Source organism: Panthera onca, chromosome A1, assembly GCF_046562875.1.
Source record: "Panthera onca isolate mPanOnc1 chromosome A1, mPanOnc1 haplotype 2, whole genome shotgun sequence".
NCBI lineage: Eukaryota > Metazoa > Chordata > Mammalia > Carnivora > Felidae > Panthera > Panthera onca.
This window is the reverse complement of record NC_138339.1, coordinates 239749042-239769740: the sequence shown is the minus strand read 5'-3', so window position 1 is coordinate 239769740 and position 20699 is coordinate 239749042. Positions and strand designations below refer to the sequence as shown.

General features: G+C 39.4%; 1 protein-coding gene across 1 annotated transcript in view; it reads right to left on the bottom strand.

Moving 5' to 3' along the window:
- The window catches only part of PSPC1 (paraspeckle component 1), a 73168-nt gene extending 54936 nt beyond the window's left edge, over positions 1-18232 (bottom strand). The window contains exons 1-2 of the mRNA XM_060637597.3: positions 17674-18232; positions 9048-9349 (exon numbers count right to left, since the gene is read on the bottom strand). Of these exons, the coding sequence (XP_060493580.3) occupies positions 9048-9349; positions 17674-18039 (668 nt within the window). The 5' untranslated portion in view covers positions 18040-18232. The remainder of the gene's footprint in view (positions 1-9047; positions 9350-17673) is intronic.
- Between the last annotated feature and the right edge of the window lie 2467 nt (positions 18233-20699).

Genomic DNA, 20699 nt, shown 5'->3' with positions numbered 1-20699 from the left:
TAAATACAGGGGCACCTAGGTGGCTGTTTGTTAAATGTCTGACTTAATCTCAGCCCAGGTCTTGACTTCAGGGTTGTGGGTTCAAGTCCCACACTGGCCTCCACACTGAAGCTACTTTAAAAAAAAAAAAAAAAGAATGAGTAAATACAGCCTCATAGATCATATGCAAGCCAACGAGGTATGAGAAAGCAGCTTAGAGTTCCTGAGCCCCTGGGAGGATGTGTTACTTCTAAGAGGACCCAAAGAGGCCCAGGGACAAATGAACAAAATGCACTATATGGACCACTTACCCACTGGAAGCCACTGCAGGACCACACACACCAGAAAAATAATGCGGCCGGGTAAGACTACATCTGAGCAAGGCCAACAAAGAAAGAAAACTCACACTCCCCCTATTTCAATACCAGAAGGCCTCTACCATCCAAAAGAAAAATCAGAAAAGGAGACTCAAGAAGGAAAACGTACTAAGCAAATCATCACGCTCAGAACATGACAGAATTACTCAGAAATGACAAAATTAATTTTATGAAGTCAAGGAAATGATGAACAAAATTAGAGAATATAATGACATCTCTACTATACTCCGAAATAATGCTGAGTTTGTAACAAAAATTTTTCAATTTTCAACATACAAATATGGGCCACCAGACACAAGACATCAGAGTGAATACAGCTCTCTGAGACAGAACTTAACCAATACATACAAATGTTATATATTTATACCTACACCTAGGATTCCATTTCTAAAGAGATACATGAATAAGTGAGCAAAGATCAGTCAGTCACAACCACGTTCATCACATTACATAAAACAAAAAGACCATATGTAGTGTTCAAAAGACGTCCTTAAGAGACTCTTACTTTTGTTCATTGGGCTGTATGTTAAAATGTGAACATTTATGGTTTCACTGTATGCACCACTGCCTGTAAAAATTCCTTTTGTCCATTATCTCACACATCTTATTTATTTCACTTTGATCTTTCTGTGTTAAAAAAAAAAAAAAAGGATTGTGTTGTTTTGTTTTTGAAAATATTTATTCTTGGGATAGAGACCACGAGCAGGGGAGGTGCAGATAGAGAAGGGGACACAGGATCCGAAGTAGGCTTGGCGCTGACAACTAAGAGCCCACTGCAAGGGTCGAACTCAAGGATGGGGAGATCATGACCTGGGCCAAAGTCGGACGCTCAACTGACTGAGTCACCCAGGCACCCCAAAAGTTTTTAAAACCTAACATAAGTTCTGTTTATAGGTATAATTACTAAATTTACTCTTTTTAGTAGTGTAGAAAAATATTTCATAGGTATAAAGACTAAAAGGAAACAAATCAGTGATCAACCATTAATGCTCAATCTGGAGGTTCTTATGTGTAGAGTTTCTTCTTCTCCTCACTCTGCTCTAAACTAATCCATCACTGGTTTAGCTATAATACTGATAATTGTCCAGAGTACGTTTTATAGAAGTCAGTGAGTCCTGTGAAATCCTACCATTTGGAAAGGACCTCTGATTATGTTTCATGAACATCTCTTCAGATTTTCCTTTCTGCTAGATACATATAATTTTACACAGAATAATTCACCTGTCCATGTTTTCTTCAGACATCCTTTATCATTCAATATAAAATGGCACCATTTCAGATGTATGCATGCACCATAATTTTTAACCATACTTATTGGTGGACATTCAAGGTTTCTATGTTTTCTGAAATGAAACAGAATGATTAACATAATTGTGACTGGGGCACCTGGGGGGCTCAGTCAGTCAAGCATCCTACTCCTGGTTTCAACTCAGGTCATGATTTCATGGTTTTGTGAGTTCGAGGCATCGGGCTCTGCGCTGGCAGTGCTTAGAATTCTCCCTTTCCCTCTCTCTGTCCCTCCCCCACTCACCCTGTCTCTGTCTCTCTCAAAATAAATAAACTTAGAAAAAATATATATTTGTGACTGATCTTTCCTCACTTGTTCAGGTATCTCTTTAGAAGCAGAATGGTGAGAACAAGGTATTATATATATTACTAAAAACATGATGACTTAAAAGATGACGCAACCTTTTGTGTATGCAATTAAAAAAAGGATTATGTAAGGACAATTTGGTTCACTACTAAATTCTTACACACATACAGCATTTTTGCAGGGTTTTGTCAATTTTAGTCTTTAATATAGCTGAGAATTGAAGAGTAATGATAAACAATTCTTAGGATGATAAAATAAGTTTTATGACAGAGGAAAAATAAAATCACTAGGACCTATATGATCTCAGATTACAAAATAACCCAATGGACCCATATGGTAAATTTTATGGGGAAAAAAAGTTTATTTAATATTCTTTTTGTTCTTCTGAAAACCTCTAATAAATAATAAAATATCAACCTTTATAAATACTTCTCAAAAACGAAAGTATAAAACTAAAACTGGACCCAAATGACACCAACGGTGTAAAAGTTATAGGTGCTTTTCTGGAAAGGTAAATAAATAGTAATTCATACTTCCACCATCAGCAGGTATGGCTAGATACCTCTTGTGTTTCCAATTTATATAAGCAAAAGCAATATTACAGTATTGTTTTTATTAAAGTATTTCTTCTGAATCTAAAAGAACCCCATTTAACGGAAAGATGTGATGAAGCAAATAAAATGATGGAAAAGTAATCCCTGGAAAGTAGGAATATAAGATAGGAAAGGTATGAAAAAATTAATGTATTAATCCCTTATCTGCTTAAAGAGTTAACAAAATAGGCCTGAAACAGCTATCCCACCATGCTAACAGATAAGGCTGATTTTCTGTGCCAAAACTGTGCAAACAATGTGGTTTATGTTGAACACAAACCATCTAAGCTTTTTTCCTTCATGAAGTCCTAAATTCTGGTATTTTGCCAGGTAAGTGGGAACTTAAAAAACCAACCACCCTCCACCCCACTCCTTATATATGGACATGGCTACTAGGATCAGTTAAACTTCACCTGGTAGTTAACACTTCATTCTATTGTCTCAACTAGTTGCTGGCAGAATTAAGCCAAGTACTTTTCCAACTCAACTGGAAAAGGACTCTTGGAAAGCTTATACCTAGTTTCCTCCAAACTTTACCTGGTGTGCATTTTTCCATTACTGATTTTGCTCTGTATTCTTTTGCTGTAATAAATCTTAGACGTAAAACTATACGCTAGGCCTGAGTCCAACTAGTGAATCATGAAACCAAGGAGACTTCCAAGATACACCTGTAAGCACACTTATCAAATATAACTTTTGCTGACATACTCACATTTTTATTTCCAGTCTTTTTTTTTCTGATCAGTTTCTTAACACAAACTTGGATCGTAGTATACATCTAGTCTTGTCTTGCGTCCCTTTTTTTTTTTTTACTTGCTACATTGTTTTATTTATAGAAAATAAATACACATTTTTTTTAAATAGGTTCCACGCCCAACAGAGGGCTCGAACTCATGACCCCGAGATCAAGAGCCACATGCTCTATGGACTGAGCCAGTCATGCACCCCTATATATATTTATCTACATGAATTTAAGTTTTTGAGCAGTAGTTAGCACAGATGCATAGCCAAAGGCCCTGCCATAAACAGATGTGGAGTTTGCAATGTGTTTATAGTTTTGTTTGCATCATTAATGAGATATAACTCACATACCATAAAATTCACCATTTTAAAGTGTACAGTTCAATGGGTTTTAGTATGTGTAACCATCACCATGATCTAATACCAGAATACTTTTATCGCCCCCAAAAAAACCCCAAATTCATTAGCTATGAATTCCCTATTTCCCTGAACCTCTAGTCTACTCTCTTCTCTGTGGTATATACTCCCTTTAAAAAAATTTTTCAGGGAACCTGGCTGGCTCAGTCAATAGAGCATGTGATTCTTCTTCTCAAGGTCATGAGTTCAAGCCCCACACTGGGCACAGAGATTACTTAAAAAATAATAAAGGAATTTTTTTCATGAGTTACATTTCCTGATGTCATGAAATATTCTTGAAAAAATACACACTAATCCACTATAAATATGATATACTTACTCAATTCTCTATTAAGAAATTTAGATGTAGCCAATCATGATAAACCAGATATAAAGCGATACACCAAAGTTTTGAGTCAAATACTTACTTAAAATATACCTCTATTATAACAGTAAAACAACCTTAAGGTTTTTATACTCAGTAACTAAATACCTCCAAGTGACCAATTTCCATCAGCACCAGGAGTCATAAAACACTCACGTGACTTCACTTTCACTCACTGGGTATTTTTAAACCTTTGCCAATACATAAAATTAAAAAAAAAAAAAAAAATAGGGGCACCTGGTGCCTCAATCATCTGACTATTGATTTCAGCTCAGGTCATGATCTCATGAGTTCCATTAGAAGGCTTAACTAACAACAAAGTTCCTGAGCAAGGAAGAGTCTCTAAAAAAAATAAATCACTCCACCTATAGCACAATATGAAAAGAAAGGATGAGGCGCCTGGGTGGCTCAACCGGTTAAGTATCCAACTTTGGCTCAGGTCATGATCTCATAGTCGGGCCCCATGTTGGGCTCTGTGCTGATAGCTCTGAGGCTGGAGCCTGCTTCAGATTCTGTGTCTCCCTCTCTCTCTGCCCCTCCCCCACTCCTGCTCTCTCAAAAAATGAATAAATGTTAAAAAATTTTTTGAAAAAAAAAGGGATGTGGCATCAGGCTAAAATTCACCATTTATTCGTTGTGCAATCTTACACAAATTATTTAACATCTCTGGGTCAGTTTTCTCATCTGAAAAATACAAAATCCAACATGCTTATGTTTATGATCATGATTATGAAACAGAATGGATAATACAATGTCAACACTTGCCCATTCCCTCAAAATTGTTTTTAAGTTATTCTAAAAGCTACCTGTAAGACATGGTTAATTGTTTTCCAATGCCTGGCTGTAACTTTTAAAAAATACCAATTAATCAAAGCTTGCAATGGAAAAAATACTAATCACATGCCTTGAGTATTTTTAGTTCCTTCCTTCCTTCATTAAATAATTGATTAGCTGGGGTACCTGGGTGGCTCAATCAGTTAAGCACATGAATTTTGATTTCTGCTCAGGTCATCATCTCAGTTCATGGGTTTGAGCCCCATAACAGGCTCCATGCTGACAATGCAAAGACTGCTTACAATTCTCTCTCTGCCCCTCCCATGCACCCACTTGATCGCGCTCTCTCTCTCGAAATAAACAAAAAAACTTTAAAAAATTATTATTATTAGCTTAATTTGTAGCCAGGAATTATTAAAATACAGGTGCTAGAAGAGTATCGTGGTAGATGAAGTAAGTCAGAGAAAGACAAATACCATAGCATTTCATTCATGTGGAATTTAAGAAACAAGAAAAAAAAGAAAAACCAAAAAACAATCTTAACAACAGAAAGCAGGGGAAGTGGGTGAAATAGGTGAAGGGAATTAAGAGTACACTCATCTTGCTGAACACTGAGTAATATACAGAATTGTTGAATCACTGTATTGTATGTACACATGAAACTAATATAAAACTATATATTAACTGTACTGCAATTAAAATTAAATTAAAAAAAAAACACAGGTGCTAGGATTATACTGAACAAGACCAAGTCCCTGCCCTCAATGGAACTTGGCATTCTCCTGCAGAGAAAGACCTACAAATTAAAACAGTAAATGCTATGACAAAAAATAAATTGGAGAGTATCAGTTGATACTGCAGAGGGGATGAATAAATGAAGATAAAACAGCTTCTCTAAGATGTTTCTTAGCAAAATATGAATAAAGTGGAACAAGGAGAGCAAGCATTCTCTAAACAGAGTGTAAGACCAAAATCTCTGAGAACTGGCAGTGCTGTAAAACATATGTAACACGAATTACAGCTTTAGCATGAACACCTGACAGTCCCAAACAAATTGAAAAACGCTTTACGTATCACCAAACTATGCTCCATGGGGCAGAGATGTTTTACACTGACCTTGTGTCCAATTCCCCAAACCTTAAAACATTTGAATACTCCCAACCAATAGTAAAGTAAATGGATACTTTATCTCTAACAGAGATAAAGGAATCAATGCAGCAATCAACTAGGGAACTTTTCTACCAAATCCAGTCTAAACACTAAGGATGAACATCAAGAACACCACCCTGGGCAAATTGAAAGCAAAGGCATGTTAATACGGCAACAGGTTGAATGACTATTATAATTACTTACGAATATTTTTAAGTAAATGGATACACCATTCACGGACTAGAAAAAAGTCAGTATTATGAAGATGTCAAAATGTTCCTCAGAATGACCTGAACACTCAACACGATTCTAATCAAAAGCCCAGAAGAACTTTTTTCAATTGACAAGGTGATTTTAAAATCAGTAAAGATGCAGGGGGTGCCTGGGTGGCTCAGTCAGTTAAGCGTCCGACTTCAGCTCAGGTCATGATCTCACAGTTCGTGAGTTTGGCCCCACAGCCAGTTTGGGATTCTCTCTCTCTGCTCCTCCCTCACTCATGCTCTCTCCTGCTTGCTCTCAAAATAAACTTTAAAAAATATATAAATAAATAAAATAAAATCAATAAAGATAATCTGAAACTAAAGTAACATTGTACATTAATTACACTCAAATTGGGAAATAAATAAAATCAGTAAGGCTATACCAAAAAAAAACAAAACACAAAAACAAAAACAAAAACACAACACCCAGAACAATTAAAAAAAGCAAAACAAAACAATTCAGTTGGCTGATACTACTTGATTTCAAACCTTAGCATAGTGTGGGGTGCCTGGTGGCTCAGTCAGTAAAGCATGCAAATGCTGATCTCAGTGTTTTAAGTTCGAGCCCCACACTGGGTAGAGATCACTAAAAAATCAAATCTTTCTTTTTTTTCTTTTTAAAGTTTATTTATTTATATTGAGAGAGACAGAGACAGTACCTGAGCAGGGGAGGGGCAGAGAGAGAGAGGGAAAGAGAGAATTCCAAGCAGGATCCATGCTGTCAGCAGAGCCCGATGTGGGGCTCAAACTCACGAACTGTGAGATCATGACCTGAGCCGAAACCAAAAGTTGGACACTTAAGCAACTGAGCCACCCAGGCACCCCTTAAAAATAAAAGCTTAAAAAAAAAAAAGAGTGAAAGACAGTACTGGTGTAAAAGACACACCAATTGGTGAAATGAAAGAGTGCAGATTTTCTTCCCCTCGATTTTTGATAAAGACAAATGGTAAAAAAGGAGAAATCATAATCTTTACAATTACTGGTGCTGCAACAAATGGCACTTATATGGAAAAAAAAAATCTACTATCTCACAGCATACTCAAAATGGATCACAGGTATAAATAAAAAAGCTAGGGATGCCGGGGTGGCTCAATCAGTTGAGCGTGAAACTCTTGATCTCAGCTTGGATCTTGATCTCAAGGTCATGCGTTCAAGCCCCACGTTGGGGTCCACGCTGGGCATGAAGCCTACTTTAAAAAAAAAAAAGAAAAACAAAGAAGAAAAAAAGCTATAAAATGTCTTAAGAAAGGACAAGAAAAGCTTTGCTACCTTAGGAAGGGAAAAAATTTTCATACAAGGATCCAAAAAACATAAAAGAAAAAAATGTAAATTATACTTCACTGCTGCTTTCTGAAGAACACTAAGAAAATTAAAAAGCAAGCCACATACTAGGAGAAATAGTCCTAAAACAGACCTGTATCCAGATGTTTTAATTCGATAAGGCAAACCACCCAATTAAAAAATAGACAGGGACACCTGGGTGGCTCAATTAAGCATCTGACTCTTGATTTCAGCTGAGGTCATGATCTCACGGTCTGTTGAGATCAAGCCCCAGGTCAAGCTCCACGATGACCATATGGAGCCTGCTTGCAATTCTCTCTCCCTCTATCTCTCTGCCCCTCTGCCACTTGTGCTCTCTCTCTCTCTCCAAAATAAATATTTTTTAAAAATAAAAACTAAATTTAAAAAATAGGCAAAAAATTTCAAGATACTTCACAAAAGATATAAAAATAGACAAAAAGCAAATGAAAAGATGCTAATCATTAGCTGTTTGGAAAATAAAATTTAAACTCACCAGGAGACACTCCTATACTAGACTATCCAAAAGACTAAAACTATCAAGTGTTGGTGAAAGTATGGAGCAACTAGAACTCTCTCACTCATTGCTTGTAGGAATGTAAAATGATACAACCATTTTGAAAAACAATTTGGCAGTTTCTTATGAAGTTGAAAATTCAGCCATTTATCCCTAATTACCCAAGCCACATGAAAGTATAATGTTCACAAGAAGCCTGTACAGAAATGTTCATGGTAGCTTTATTCACAATGGCTAATAGTTGAGAGCATCCTGAACATTCACCCACCCTTAGGTCACTGGGCAAACTGTAATTATGTCCATATGGTGGAATGAAACTCTGCCATAAAAGTGAGCAAAATACTAATACAATGATATGGATGGAATCTCATTAACATTATGCTAAGCAAAAGATATGAGACACAAAAGAGTACAGATTATTTCACTTACATGAAATAACCAGAAAAGACAAAAGACAAACTAATTTATAAGAGCAGAAAGACCAATAGCTATCTAGGACAGGGTTAAGGGGTAGAAAGAAACTGCAAAAGGGCATAAAGGAACTCGTCAGGATGATGAAAATGTTCTAGATCTTGACTGTGGTGCTAGGTTACATACATCTGTTAAACTCCTTGAGTTCTATGTTTAAAATTGGGAACATTTTAATTCATGCAAATTATGCCTTAAAAAAACCTGAGTAAAATGTAATTCATCCATTCATTATTTAAATATAAAATTTTACTTTGCATATAACATTCAGTAAACTGAATAAAAATCGTAGTACAAATCATTTCTAAGCTTCAAGTATGAATCAATACACTGAAGTCTGAAGTATAATGCTTGATCTCACACAAAAATTCCTGTTTATATTCACTATATACTTATTCAACACCTACTTACCATACGACAAGACAGTATGAACTGTATAAAGAAAGACAGAAGTTCAGCACAGAGAGAGAAGCCCATATGTAACTGCACAGGATGATGAGATGTTTAAAACTTACGTTGTTAGCAAGAATGCCCCATCACCACATCTTTCCAGAGCCTTTCGTGCAGGAGGTTTTGCTGCAAATTCTACAAAACCTTTTCCTGTAGCTCTACCACGATCATCCACAACCACAACGGCTTTCTCTACTGGACCAAACTGGGAAAATGCTTGCTCTAGAAGCTCATTGGAAACAACCGGCGAGAGGTTCTTGACAGTTAGGGCTGCTCCATGTGTAGCAAAACGAATTCGGAGAGGTCTGCTCTTCAAAATGGTGCCATCCAGCTCTGCTTTTGCAATTTCAGCCAGTGTTCTGGATTCCTTTTTAGGAGGAAAAATCACTTTTTAAAGATGATAGTAATAACACAAATACTTTTAAACAGTGGTTTCTAGGGAGAAGAGCTGGGTAGCTTTTGGAAATGGCTGATAGGGTCACTTTGTTTTTGTGTCTTTCAATTTTGGTATCACATGCATTTTATTAAGTGTTCAAAAAATAACTGTAAACATTTTATTTAGAAAATCCCAACCCCAATGTCCCAAGTCATCAAAGATGGTCTACTCATACACAAATTACCAGCTATTAAATATTCACAGCAGTATCTTTTTTAAATCTCTTACATATATTAAAAGAAAATCATAATTACTTTTTGAGACCAAGCACCGGTTACTAGAAGCTATTACTGAACAGAATAATTTTCAGTATATACTGTTTTTTGATATTTATATCTTTTATTAAAACAACCCACCTCTCCAATGCTACACAAATCCCCTTTCCTCTTTCATTTTTTACATTACCTATGAAAACCACTATTAGATGTTGTTAACCAGGTCTCCTGAAATACTTTCATGGGCTACACATTTCTCCATTATATTGAGAGAAGCAAACACATACATTCATGGGCTGTAAGAGTTATCTCCATTATACAGAAAATCAAGTGCACACCCGTTTATGAACTAGAAAATATGTTCAATGCTGAAACCACAAGAGAACTTCCTTCTTGAAGAATTCAAAGTTGGTATAGAATACAGACATCTAAACATAATCAACAAACAAGTTTAATATAAGTATGTTCTTTTCCTTTGTGTTGTGAGAACTCTACAGTGAGAATTTAAACAGGTTTTATATGCATTTGTAGTTAAGAGTAAAAATGTACTGTCTTATGAAAAAAGTCTTAAGGTCACACCAGATCTTTATTTAATACCTAAAATACAACAACTTTAAATTACTACAACTTACACAAAAATCTATAGAACTAATTTTACAAAGACAAGTCTAACCTTTTTTTTTAATGTGTATTTATTTTTGAGAGAAAGAGCACGAGCAGAAGAGGGGCAGAGAGAGGACAAAGGATCCAAAGCAAGCTCTGTGCTGACAGCAGAGAGCCCGACACAGGGCTCAAACTCACCAACTGTGAGATCATGACCTGAGCCGAAGTCAGATGCTTAAATAACTGAGCCTCGGGGTGCCCCAACAAATCTAACCTTTTTACAGATACTCAAAATGGCTACTTTTTAAAAATGTTTTTATTTATTTTTGAGACAAAGAGAGACAGAGCATGAGCAAGGGAGGGGCAGAGAGACAGGGAGACACAGAATCTGAAGCAGGCTCCAGGCTCTGAGCTGTCAGCACAGAGCCTGACGCAGGGCTCGAATGCATGGATTGTGAGATCATGACCTGAGCCGAAGTTGGATGCTCAACCGACTGAGCCACCCAGGTGCCCCTCAAAATGGCTATTTTTAAAAAATTACTCTCAGAAATTTTTAATTAAAATGACTCTTAACATAGTTATACCAGCAAACATTTAATAAATATCTAACAGGGGATAGGCGCTTTGCACCTAATCTGTCATATGACCCAACAACTCTTAAGAGGTAGATTTTAAGAATGAAGTCTTGAATTAAAATGCTGTTAGGTATGGAGTGCCTGGGTAGCTCAGTCAGTTAAGTACCTGACTTCTGAAGCTCAGTTCACAATATCACAGTTTGTGAGTTGGAGCCCCGCGTCGGGCTCTGTGCTGACAGTGCAGAGCGTGCTTCAGATCCTCTGTCTCCCCCTCTCTCTGCCCTTTCTCTGCTCACTCTCTCTCAAAAATAAACAAATATTAAAAATAATAATAATAATGCTGTTAAGTTTAATTGGGAATGGGAAGGGACAGGAGGAAATTTCAAGAGATGATAACGTTCTCTATCCTGATAGTTTGAATTAAACAAATGTTATTTATCTAAAATCACCAAATTGTACACTGAAAATTTGTTCATTTTGCTGTATGCAGATGTCAAATACCTCAAAAATAATATTGGACTCTAGTTACTAGTAAGCATGCTTGATGGGAGCCTGGGTGGCTCAGTCGGTTGAGCATCCGACTTCAGCTCAGGTCATGATCTCACGGTTCGTGAGTTCGAGCTCCGCATCAGGCTCTGTGCTGACAGCTCAGAGACTGGAGCCTGCTTCAGATTCTGTGTCCCCTGCCCCGTCTCTCTCTGCCCCACCCCTGCTTGTGATCTGTCTTTCAAAAATGAATAAACATTAAAAAAAAAATTTTAATAATAAGCATGCTGGAGTGTTTAAGAGTCAAGAACTGATGGATGAAAAGGTGGATAGATATGTGAAAAACACATTATAAGAAAACTTAATTATGAATCTAGATGGTGGATCTATGGATGTTCATTTCTATGTATCCGAAATTTTTCATAATAAAATGTTAGGGGTAGAAGGATAAAGAGAACTTGGTGAGGACTTTCTAAAAGTGAAAAGTGCTTCCAGAGGATGTCTCCTCTTCAGATTCAGTCAAGTATAATCACAATGTCATATATTTTGTTTTTCCACAGAGGAAGCAGAAAATCCCCAATTTTTATGTTAAATCAAGTAATTTTTTTTACAGTTGGCAATGAATTCAATGTTTAATACTTTTGAGCCAAATGAAATGTTTATGCTGTCAGGAATTTTCAATGCCATGATCCTTCTTCAAAGTTTATACTCTTCATGGTTTTAAATAATTCCACACCGGAGTTTCTCAACTTTAGCACTATTGACATTATGGGCAAGACAATTCTTTGGGGGGGGCGGGGGGGGGGGGGGTCTGTGCATTACAGGAGACTTAATAAGCCAAAAGAAACAACCCCCACTTCTGACAATGAAAGATGTCTCCAGACATCGTCAAATGTCCCCTGGGAAGCAGAACCACTCCATGTAAGAACCACTGCTGTTGGGGCACCCAGGTAGCTCAGCTGATTAAGCTTCAGGTCTTCATCTCAGGGTGGTAAATTCAAGCCCTGCATTGGGCTCCATGCTGGGTACAGAGCCTACTAAAAAAAGGGGGGGTTGCAATGCCTGGGTGGCTCAATCAGTTAAGCCTCCGCTTAACTCTTGGTTTCAACTCAGGTCATGATCTCACTGTTTCTAAGGTTTGTGAGATGGAAGGACAAAGAGCCTCCTTGGGATTCTCTCCCTTTCAGTAGGCCCCTCCCCCATGGCATGCATGTGCTCAAAAACCACTGCTGTAAATCTGTACTAAAGTATCTGTAAAATCAATTAAAATTATGTGTTTGAAATGAAACCAAATATTTGTTTACTTCATGACTCAGAATAATGATAACGAGGTAACTTTTACTGAGCAGGTAGTATATTCCAGCTCTTCATTATTTTATATATATTCACAAATATGTATGCATTATCTTCTACTGGTCTCATCAACAATCTTATAAAGTGGGTTATTACTATCCCCACTTCACTTATGGGTAAACAGGCCTAGAAAGGTTGAAACAACTTGCCAAAAAATCTGGCCATTTGCAGCAACATGGATGGAACTGGAGGGTATTATGCTAAGTGAAATCAGTTGGTCAGAGACAGACATATACCATATGTTTTCACTCTTATGTGGTTCCTGAGAAACTTATAAGACCATGGGGAGGGGAAGGGGAAAAAAAAAAGTCACAGAGAGGGAGGGAGGCAAACCATAAGAGACTCTTAAATACTGAGAACAAACTGAGGGTTGATGGGGGATGAAGGAAAGGGGAAAGTGGGTGATGGGCACTGAGGAGGGCACTTGTGAGGATGAGCACTGGGTGTTGTATGGAAACCAATTTGACAATAAATTATATTTAATAAAAACAAACAAAAGAAATAACTTGCCAAAGATCTATACAAAATTCATAATCTCTACCAAATACATCATAAATCCCTCCTTTCAGCTAGTGTCCCAGCATTACTCTGTATAAAAAGTACAAGTACAGGTTCTTAACTAAAAATAATACAAAAAGTATCAAGAAACTACGTGATTATCCCAAGTTACAGATTGCTTGTAATATGGTCAAATGATGTACACTGGATCCTTTCCAAAGGCTCATTCCAAAGCACCTGACATTTTTCTCATTGTTCAACTAATAGTTAAAAGTTCCCACTGTAATAGTACTAATCCACTGAGATAAATTGGAAACAGCGTTCAAGTCAATCAATAGAAAGTTGATCGGGTAAATGGCAGTCCATTCATACTGTGAAATACAATATGGTCATTAAAAATCAATCTCATGACATAAAAGATATCAGATATATTAAATGAAAACCTCAAAACAAAACAGAGTATATAGTATGGTTTGATTTTTTATGGAAAAATGAAAGATTAACAGTGATTACATTTAATGTGTTAGGGGACAATCTTTCACTAAAATTAAAACTGTAGTAAGAAAACTTCCCTGAACTAAAAGAGCATTTGAAATTATATGCTAGACAGGCCTACTAAGGAGATTGTGCAACATCTTCTCTAATGTTTGACATTCCATAAGAAACACACAGCATTTCATACTTAGAAACAAAGAGCACGAGGGGAAAGGGTTTAATCCGCGATGACTATATTAAATTCAGTTGATTTTTAACTCTTTAATTACAACAGTGGTTCTCAAACCTTAGCAAACATAAGAATAACATGGAGGGCTAGCTAAAACCCAAGATTGAGGGCCCCAACCCACAATTTCTGATTCAGTAGATCCTGGCTGGGCCTGAGAATTTGCATTTCCAACAAATACCCAGTTAACTGATGAGGTGAGGCAATTTTTAGATGGGGTAGTCAGCATTGCTAGCATGAATAGTAGGGAATATAAGTGGCCTTCTGCTTACACTGGGAGGTACCTGAATCTGTTGGACAGGGAACACACGTCTATAAATCACCACTCCAGAAGTCTGGTTTACTAAAGTTAAAAGTAGAGGGAAGAAAAAGATAAAAGCAGAAACTGAGTTCAGATCAAACTAATACCAATTGTAACAACATTAAACTAGCTGTAAAATGCACCACAGGGGCTACCTGGCTGGCTCAGTCTGAGTAGTGAGCGGCTCTGGAGTTCGTGAGTTCAAGCCCCACTCTGAGTATAGAGATTACTTACATATATACATATATAAATAATCTTTTAAAAAAAAAAAATGCACTACAACTTTTCAGTTAATTTATCCAATCTAAATTGTCAGTAACAAGCCAAAACCTAAAAAGAAGCTTTTAGGTCTAAAATTCCACAAAATGTATCCAAAATAAACAGTCTATTTCAACCCTAAAGTACCACAGGCTCACATCATAATACGGCTTTATGATCTTATGAGGAAATGCCACTTAAATTCTTTTTCCCAACCATATTAGCAATGCTGACCCTGTAACAGCTCAAAAATGTTGTCTCACCTTACCAATTAACTGGAAAACGACAACTAACAGTGTAAGAAAATTTATTTGCATTTAGTATTTCCAGGGGCTTCTGGGTGGCTCAGTCAGTTAAGCCTCCAATTTCAGCTCAGGTCATGATCTCTAGGTTCTTGAGTTCCAGCCCCACATGGGGCTCTGTGCTGATGGCTCAGAGCCTGGAGCCTGCTTCGGATTCTGTGTCCTCCCTCTCTCTCTGCCCCTCCCCCTCTCGGGCTCTGTCTCTCTCTCTCTCTCAAAAAATAAACATTAAAAAAATTGTTTTGGGGTACCTGGGTGACTCAGTTGGTTAAATGTTCGACTCCAGCTCAGGTCATGATCTTACAGTTTGTGGATTCAAGCCCCGCATCGGGCTCTGTGCTGACAGCTCAGAGCCTGGAGCCTGCTTTGGATTCTGTGTCTCCCTCTCTCTTTGCCCCTCCCCCATTCTCTCTCTCTCTCAAAAATAAACATTAAAATTTTTTAATTGTTTTTTAAATCAAAATATAATCTAAAAATATATATCAGATAAAATTACGCCACTATTTAGAGCCACTACACCACCACTACACACAACAGCCACTATATCATTACTTACGTTCAGATCAGGTATACACTATGTTGTTTTCCTAAGCAGAAAGATACATAACTCAGAAATATTTAAAGCTTTTAAATTTACCTGTTTATCATAGAGCTCAGATTAAACAGTAAAGTTATCCATAAAGTCAAATCTTTTAAGCTAAATTCTAATTTCCTACTGGCAAATTTTTAACATTCCTACACCAAAAAATAACATGACAGGTTTAGAGGAGCATATCCCAAAGGAGCAGACAACAGCAGCCCCTCTCACCTCCCCATTTCATAATCCCATTAAGACTTTTTTTAAAAAAGAAACTAGGGGCGCCTGGGTGGCTCAGTCGGTTGAGCGTCCAACTTCGGCTCAGGTCACGATCTCGCGGTCCGTGAGTTCTAGCCCCACGTTGGGCTCTGGGCTGACAGCTCAGAGCTTGGAGCCTGCTTCCGATTCTGTGTCTCCCTCTCTCTCTGCCCCTCCCCCATTCATGCTCTGTCTCTCTCAGTCTCAAAAATAAATCAACATTAAAAATAAAAAAAAAAAAAAGAAACTAATAGCAATGAGTTGTGCTGTCCAACACAGTAGCCACCAACCACAGGTGGCTATTTAAATTTAAAAGTAAGTAAAATTTAAAGTTCAAATCCTCAGGCACAAGTGCTACATTTCAAGTGCTCAAGAGTCACATATGGCTAGTAGCTACTACACCGGACAGCACATATACATAGCATTTTCCATCACTACAGAAAGTTCTATTGGCAGGGCTAATAATACACTAAAGGAGAAAGGATTCTTAGTAGCTTTAAAGACAGGAAGGAAAAAGATTTTTCCATGTTAAGATATTTACTATTGACTTATTTTTAAGTGCAAGGCTCCCAAAACAAAGGGAAATGGAGTCCTCCCATTCTTCCTCCCGAATGTAAACTTTAGAACAGACCAACAAGGTGCCAGAAGCTAAAGACTATGAAAATGTTAAATAACATCCTTTTGGAAAGTTTACTAAAAGTTGCCTAAACTCACTTCTTTTAAAATAACTTTTGGATTTATATTAAAAATAACTTTACCAAATGACAGGCTGTTTCCCTACTGTCCTAAAGGTAATGATTTATAATTTTATGTTTAAAACGCACTGATTATTTAACTTGAATTTCAAGGACATTTTCAGGTCTCATTAATATTCCATGAAGATTTACCCTTCTCTTGAAGCCATTTAAGATTTTAGATGTTCAAATGTTCTCCCTAAAAAAAATACAATGTCACAAAATTACAATCAATTCTGTCTACATATTAAAATTTTGCCTGGGTCAATCATGAAGAGAACGCAATTTTGAAAGTTCCAAAAAGAAGCTTCCACAAACTGCAAAGCACATAAAATTTGAGGGTCAAACTAGAAAGGCAACACATGCAGAAAAAGTACTTGTGTAAAAATGTCTCCAACGAAGTTATTTTCTTGGGGAAAACATCTAGCATCTAAATATGAATTACAATGAAGCTGTGTAAGTGACACTGATTCACCACAAAGCACTCAGGAAAACTGAATAGATATTTGCCCTGTTAAGAAGAGTATACCCTCGCTGTTTGATGATTTTTTTTTGTTCGATGTAAGGGAGGCACAATTTTTGCATGATACTGGAAAACTTTTTAAGATCTGGACTAAAAAAAAGGCAAAATGTGTACTCTTCCAGCAACAAAACATGCCCATAAAATATAAAATACATTTATATATGATTTTATATGTATAATTCATCCCCCCCCCCCCCAAAACAACGTAGAAACTTCCAGAATGTTTGGGAGAGGAAGCGTATTACCTTAGCTATCCAATAACCCAACACCATCCAGATACTGCAGCGTTTCAGAACTAGGCGGTTTAAGGTGTGCTGCGCTAAGCGGGGTGAGAAACGATACGGTTTACCTTTAAACGCTTCCGAGTCTGGCTGAAAGCAGGGAGATCGTTGGGAAAACGTTTTTTTTTTTTAAGAAGCGAGGCCGCTGGCTGCTCTTCCAAGCCCCGCGAAATTTCCGGTGAGACCGGAGCTTCCCTTCCAAATTCCCATCTAAGGCCCTCACGACACAGTTTCGCCGGCAGAAGTCTCACCCCAAAACACGGCGGCCCCCTCCCCTGCCGCCGGCGGGAAGCGGGCGGCGGGAACCCCTAGGCGGGGGGAGCCGCGGCCGCGCGCACAGCCGAAAACGTGGGCGACGGCCACCGCGGAGGGCCGGGGAGCCCGGGCCCGCAACGCCGCGCCGGGGGGAGGCCGGGACGACGGGCGCCGCGACGTTCACGGGCCACAGGAAGGGCCGCGGCGGCGCCCAGGGCTTTCGCCGAGGCGTCCGGCGTGGAGGCTGCCCGCGGCGCCCCGCTCCCTTCACGCCCCCTTCCCCCGACAACGCTGCGGCCGGGGCCCGACACTCACCAAACGGATGAAGCCGAAGCCACGGTCCCGATTGATGAAGACCTCGCTGGGCTCGCCGTAGCGCTCGAAGAGCCGCTTGAAGTCCTCCTCCGTGATGTCTGTGGGCAAGTTCCCCACGAAGAGGCGGCAGCGCTGCGTGTACGTTTTCTCGCCCGGCTTGAGGAAGCTCTTGATGTCGATGGTGAAGCCCATCTCCTCGTCGGGGTGGTCCTCCGGGGGCACCGGGGCCGGTGGCGCCGGCTCCCCAGCCAGCGCGAGCGCCATGGCGGCCGTCGGCTCGCTCTCGCCTGCCGCAGACTCCAGAGCGCGAAGGCGGGCCGGGTTTTTCTCAATGCGTACTTGCTTCAGGTTTCCTCTTAACATCATCTTAGTGAGTTCACTTATGCCGGACAGAATTCTAGATCTAGAGCTGTATCACTATATATACCTACAGAAACGGAATAGGGAAGCACAAAGTCAGAGAAGACACCCGGGTCGCCGCGCCGGCTGCCCTACCCCGAAGGACTCACGCCCGGGGCGGCTGCACGTTCAAAATGGCGCTGCCACAAGCCGCAGTTACAAGAAGAGACGCCGGCCGCAAGTCCCGCCCCACCGCAAAGGCCGGCGCCGGAGCTGACGCGCCTGCGCAGTATCGGCGCTAACCGGCCCGGTAGCTGGCATGCGCCGGAGCGCGACGTTACTAGAGCTGCGGGTTCAAGCCACCTCCCAGGCTGGCAGAAACGCGGTTTCCTGACCTAAGTTAGTTAGCCGAGTGTCGGACTGCGTCGGGTGGAAATCTGTGCGGTGTGTGCAGCAGTGTGTGAAAACACGGTGATTGGGGAACATCCATATTTTAAATATCCTGCTCGATTTTCAGTGACTATGAAAAAAATGAAAGTTTGCGGATTGTATGCATAGCCTTGAATAAGATGTTTCCCACTAATTGAAACACGTAAAAACACATTTCTTTCAGCCCGTTTCGACAGCAAGCTTTTTATTATATTTACTGAGACTATAAAATAATTGTGTATTGATTATTCACCTCAGAGAAGGACTCCATGAAATTGCTTATGAAATTCTGAACCCTTACGGACCCCATTCTGTGAGAAGGGTCAACATTTTCTATAAGGGACCAGACTGCAAATATTTTAAGATTTGTGAGCCATACAGCGTGTGCCAAACTACTCGATTCTGCCCAGTACCTCTCCTGGCACACGGGCAGGTACTCTTCAGTGAGTGTTAAAAAGAAATGAATTCACACTCTGAAAAACATTTCAGTAGTTTCTCGTGAAACTAAACATATACTTCCTTTAGGGTTGCCTGGTTGGCCCAGTCCCTGAAGCGGTGATTTCAGCCCAGGTCATGATCTCCATGATAGCAGGGTGGTGAGTTCTAGCAGGCATGGAGCCGGCTTAAGATTCTCTCTCTCTCTCTCTCTCTCTCTCTCTCTCTCTCTCTCTCTCTCTCCCCCCCCTCTTTCTCTCTCTCTCTCTCCCCCCCCTCTTTCTCTCTCTCTCTCCCCCCCATCCCTTCCCTTCACTCTTTCTCTCAAATAAACAAAATCTTAAAAACAACAGCAAACAAAAAACAAGAAAAAACAAGAAAAAAGACACCTGGGTGGCCCAGTTGGTTAAGCCTCCAACTTGGGTTCAGGTCATGATCTCAAGGTTCATGGGTTGGAGCCCCACATCCATCTCTGCGTTGACAGCTCAGAGCCTGGAGCCTGCTTCGGATTCTATCTCTCCCTATCGCTCTCTGACCCTCCCCCGCTTGTGTGCGTTCTCGCGCGCGCTCTCTCTCTCTCTCTCTCTCTCTCAAAAATAAACATTAAAGGGGCGCCTGGGTGGCGCAGTCGGTTAAGCGTCCGACTTCAGCCAGGTCACGATCTCGCGGTCTGTGAGTTCGAGCCCCGCGTCGGGCTCTGGGCTGATGGCTCCGAGCCTGGAGCCTGTTTCCGATTCTGTGTCTCCCTCTCTCTCTGCCCCTCCCCCGTTCATGCTCTGTCTCTCTGTCCCAAAAATAAATAAAAAAAATAAAAATAAAATAAAAATAAAAATAAAATAAACATTAAAAAAAAAAGAAAAAAAAACATATGCTTACTTTAGAAAAGCAATCCTACTCCTAACCATCCAAATGAAGTGAAAATTTGCATTCACACAAAAAAACTGTATGCAAGTGTTTATAGGGGCTTTATTTGTAATTAGTAAAAACTGGAAACAATCCAAATGTCCAACTAGTGATAGGTAAACAATGGTACACTCGCCTAATAGAATATACTCACCAATACAAGGAATGAACTATAGAATATATATCAGTGGTTGCCAAGAGTGTGGAGGGGTGAGGGGTTAACTGCACAGAGACACAGGGAAATTTTTGGAATGTTGAAACTATTGAGGTGGTGGCTACACAACTGTATTTACCAAAACCTGGTAAACTGTGCACTAAAAGGCTCAGCATTACTGTATATAAATTATACTTTAAACAAAAAATTTCAAACTATCCAAAGAAATAAAAATAAAATACCATCAAGACTAATCTCTATTTACCTTAGTTGCCACCCAAATTCTAATCATCCACACTCTAATCCCCGTATAGCTCTGTAAATTCCTGAGTCTAACCCAATTCCCCGCAGCCCTCTCAGTTGCTCCAAAGCCTTCTGTTGAGTGCTTGGAATCTCACTCCAAGTCATCAGCAAAATCCTCAATCTTTCATTTTTTTCTCTGAATATCTTCATCTTCCTGCTTTAACTGGAACATGGTTTTCCTCTGAGGACTGTTTCCCTAACAGCCAAGAAGGCTCCCTAGAAGGGGATGGGTTTTTTTCCTCTATTTATGGGTCACCAGACTTGAGGATGGGATACATTTTCCATGACCCCTTGCAAGTTGGAGAACATTTTCCCTCTCCTTTAACAAAAAACCTAGCTCCAAAAAGCTCGTGACCACATAAGCATGAGTTTATGCTCCCTCTCCCACTCTCCCTCTTCTTCACTCTCCCTTCTCCCTGTAATAGCTTTCTCACCACTCTAAATTTACAACCACAAATGTCAG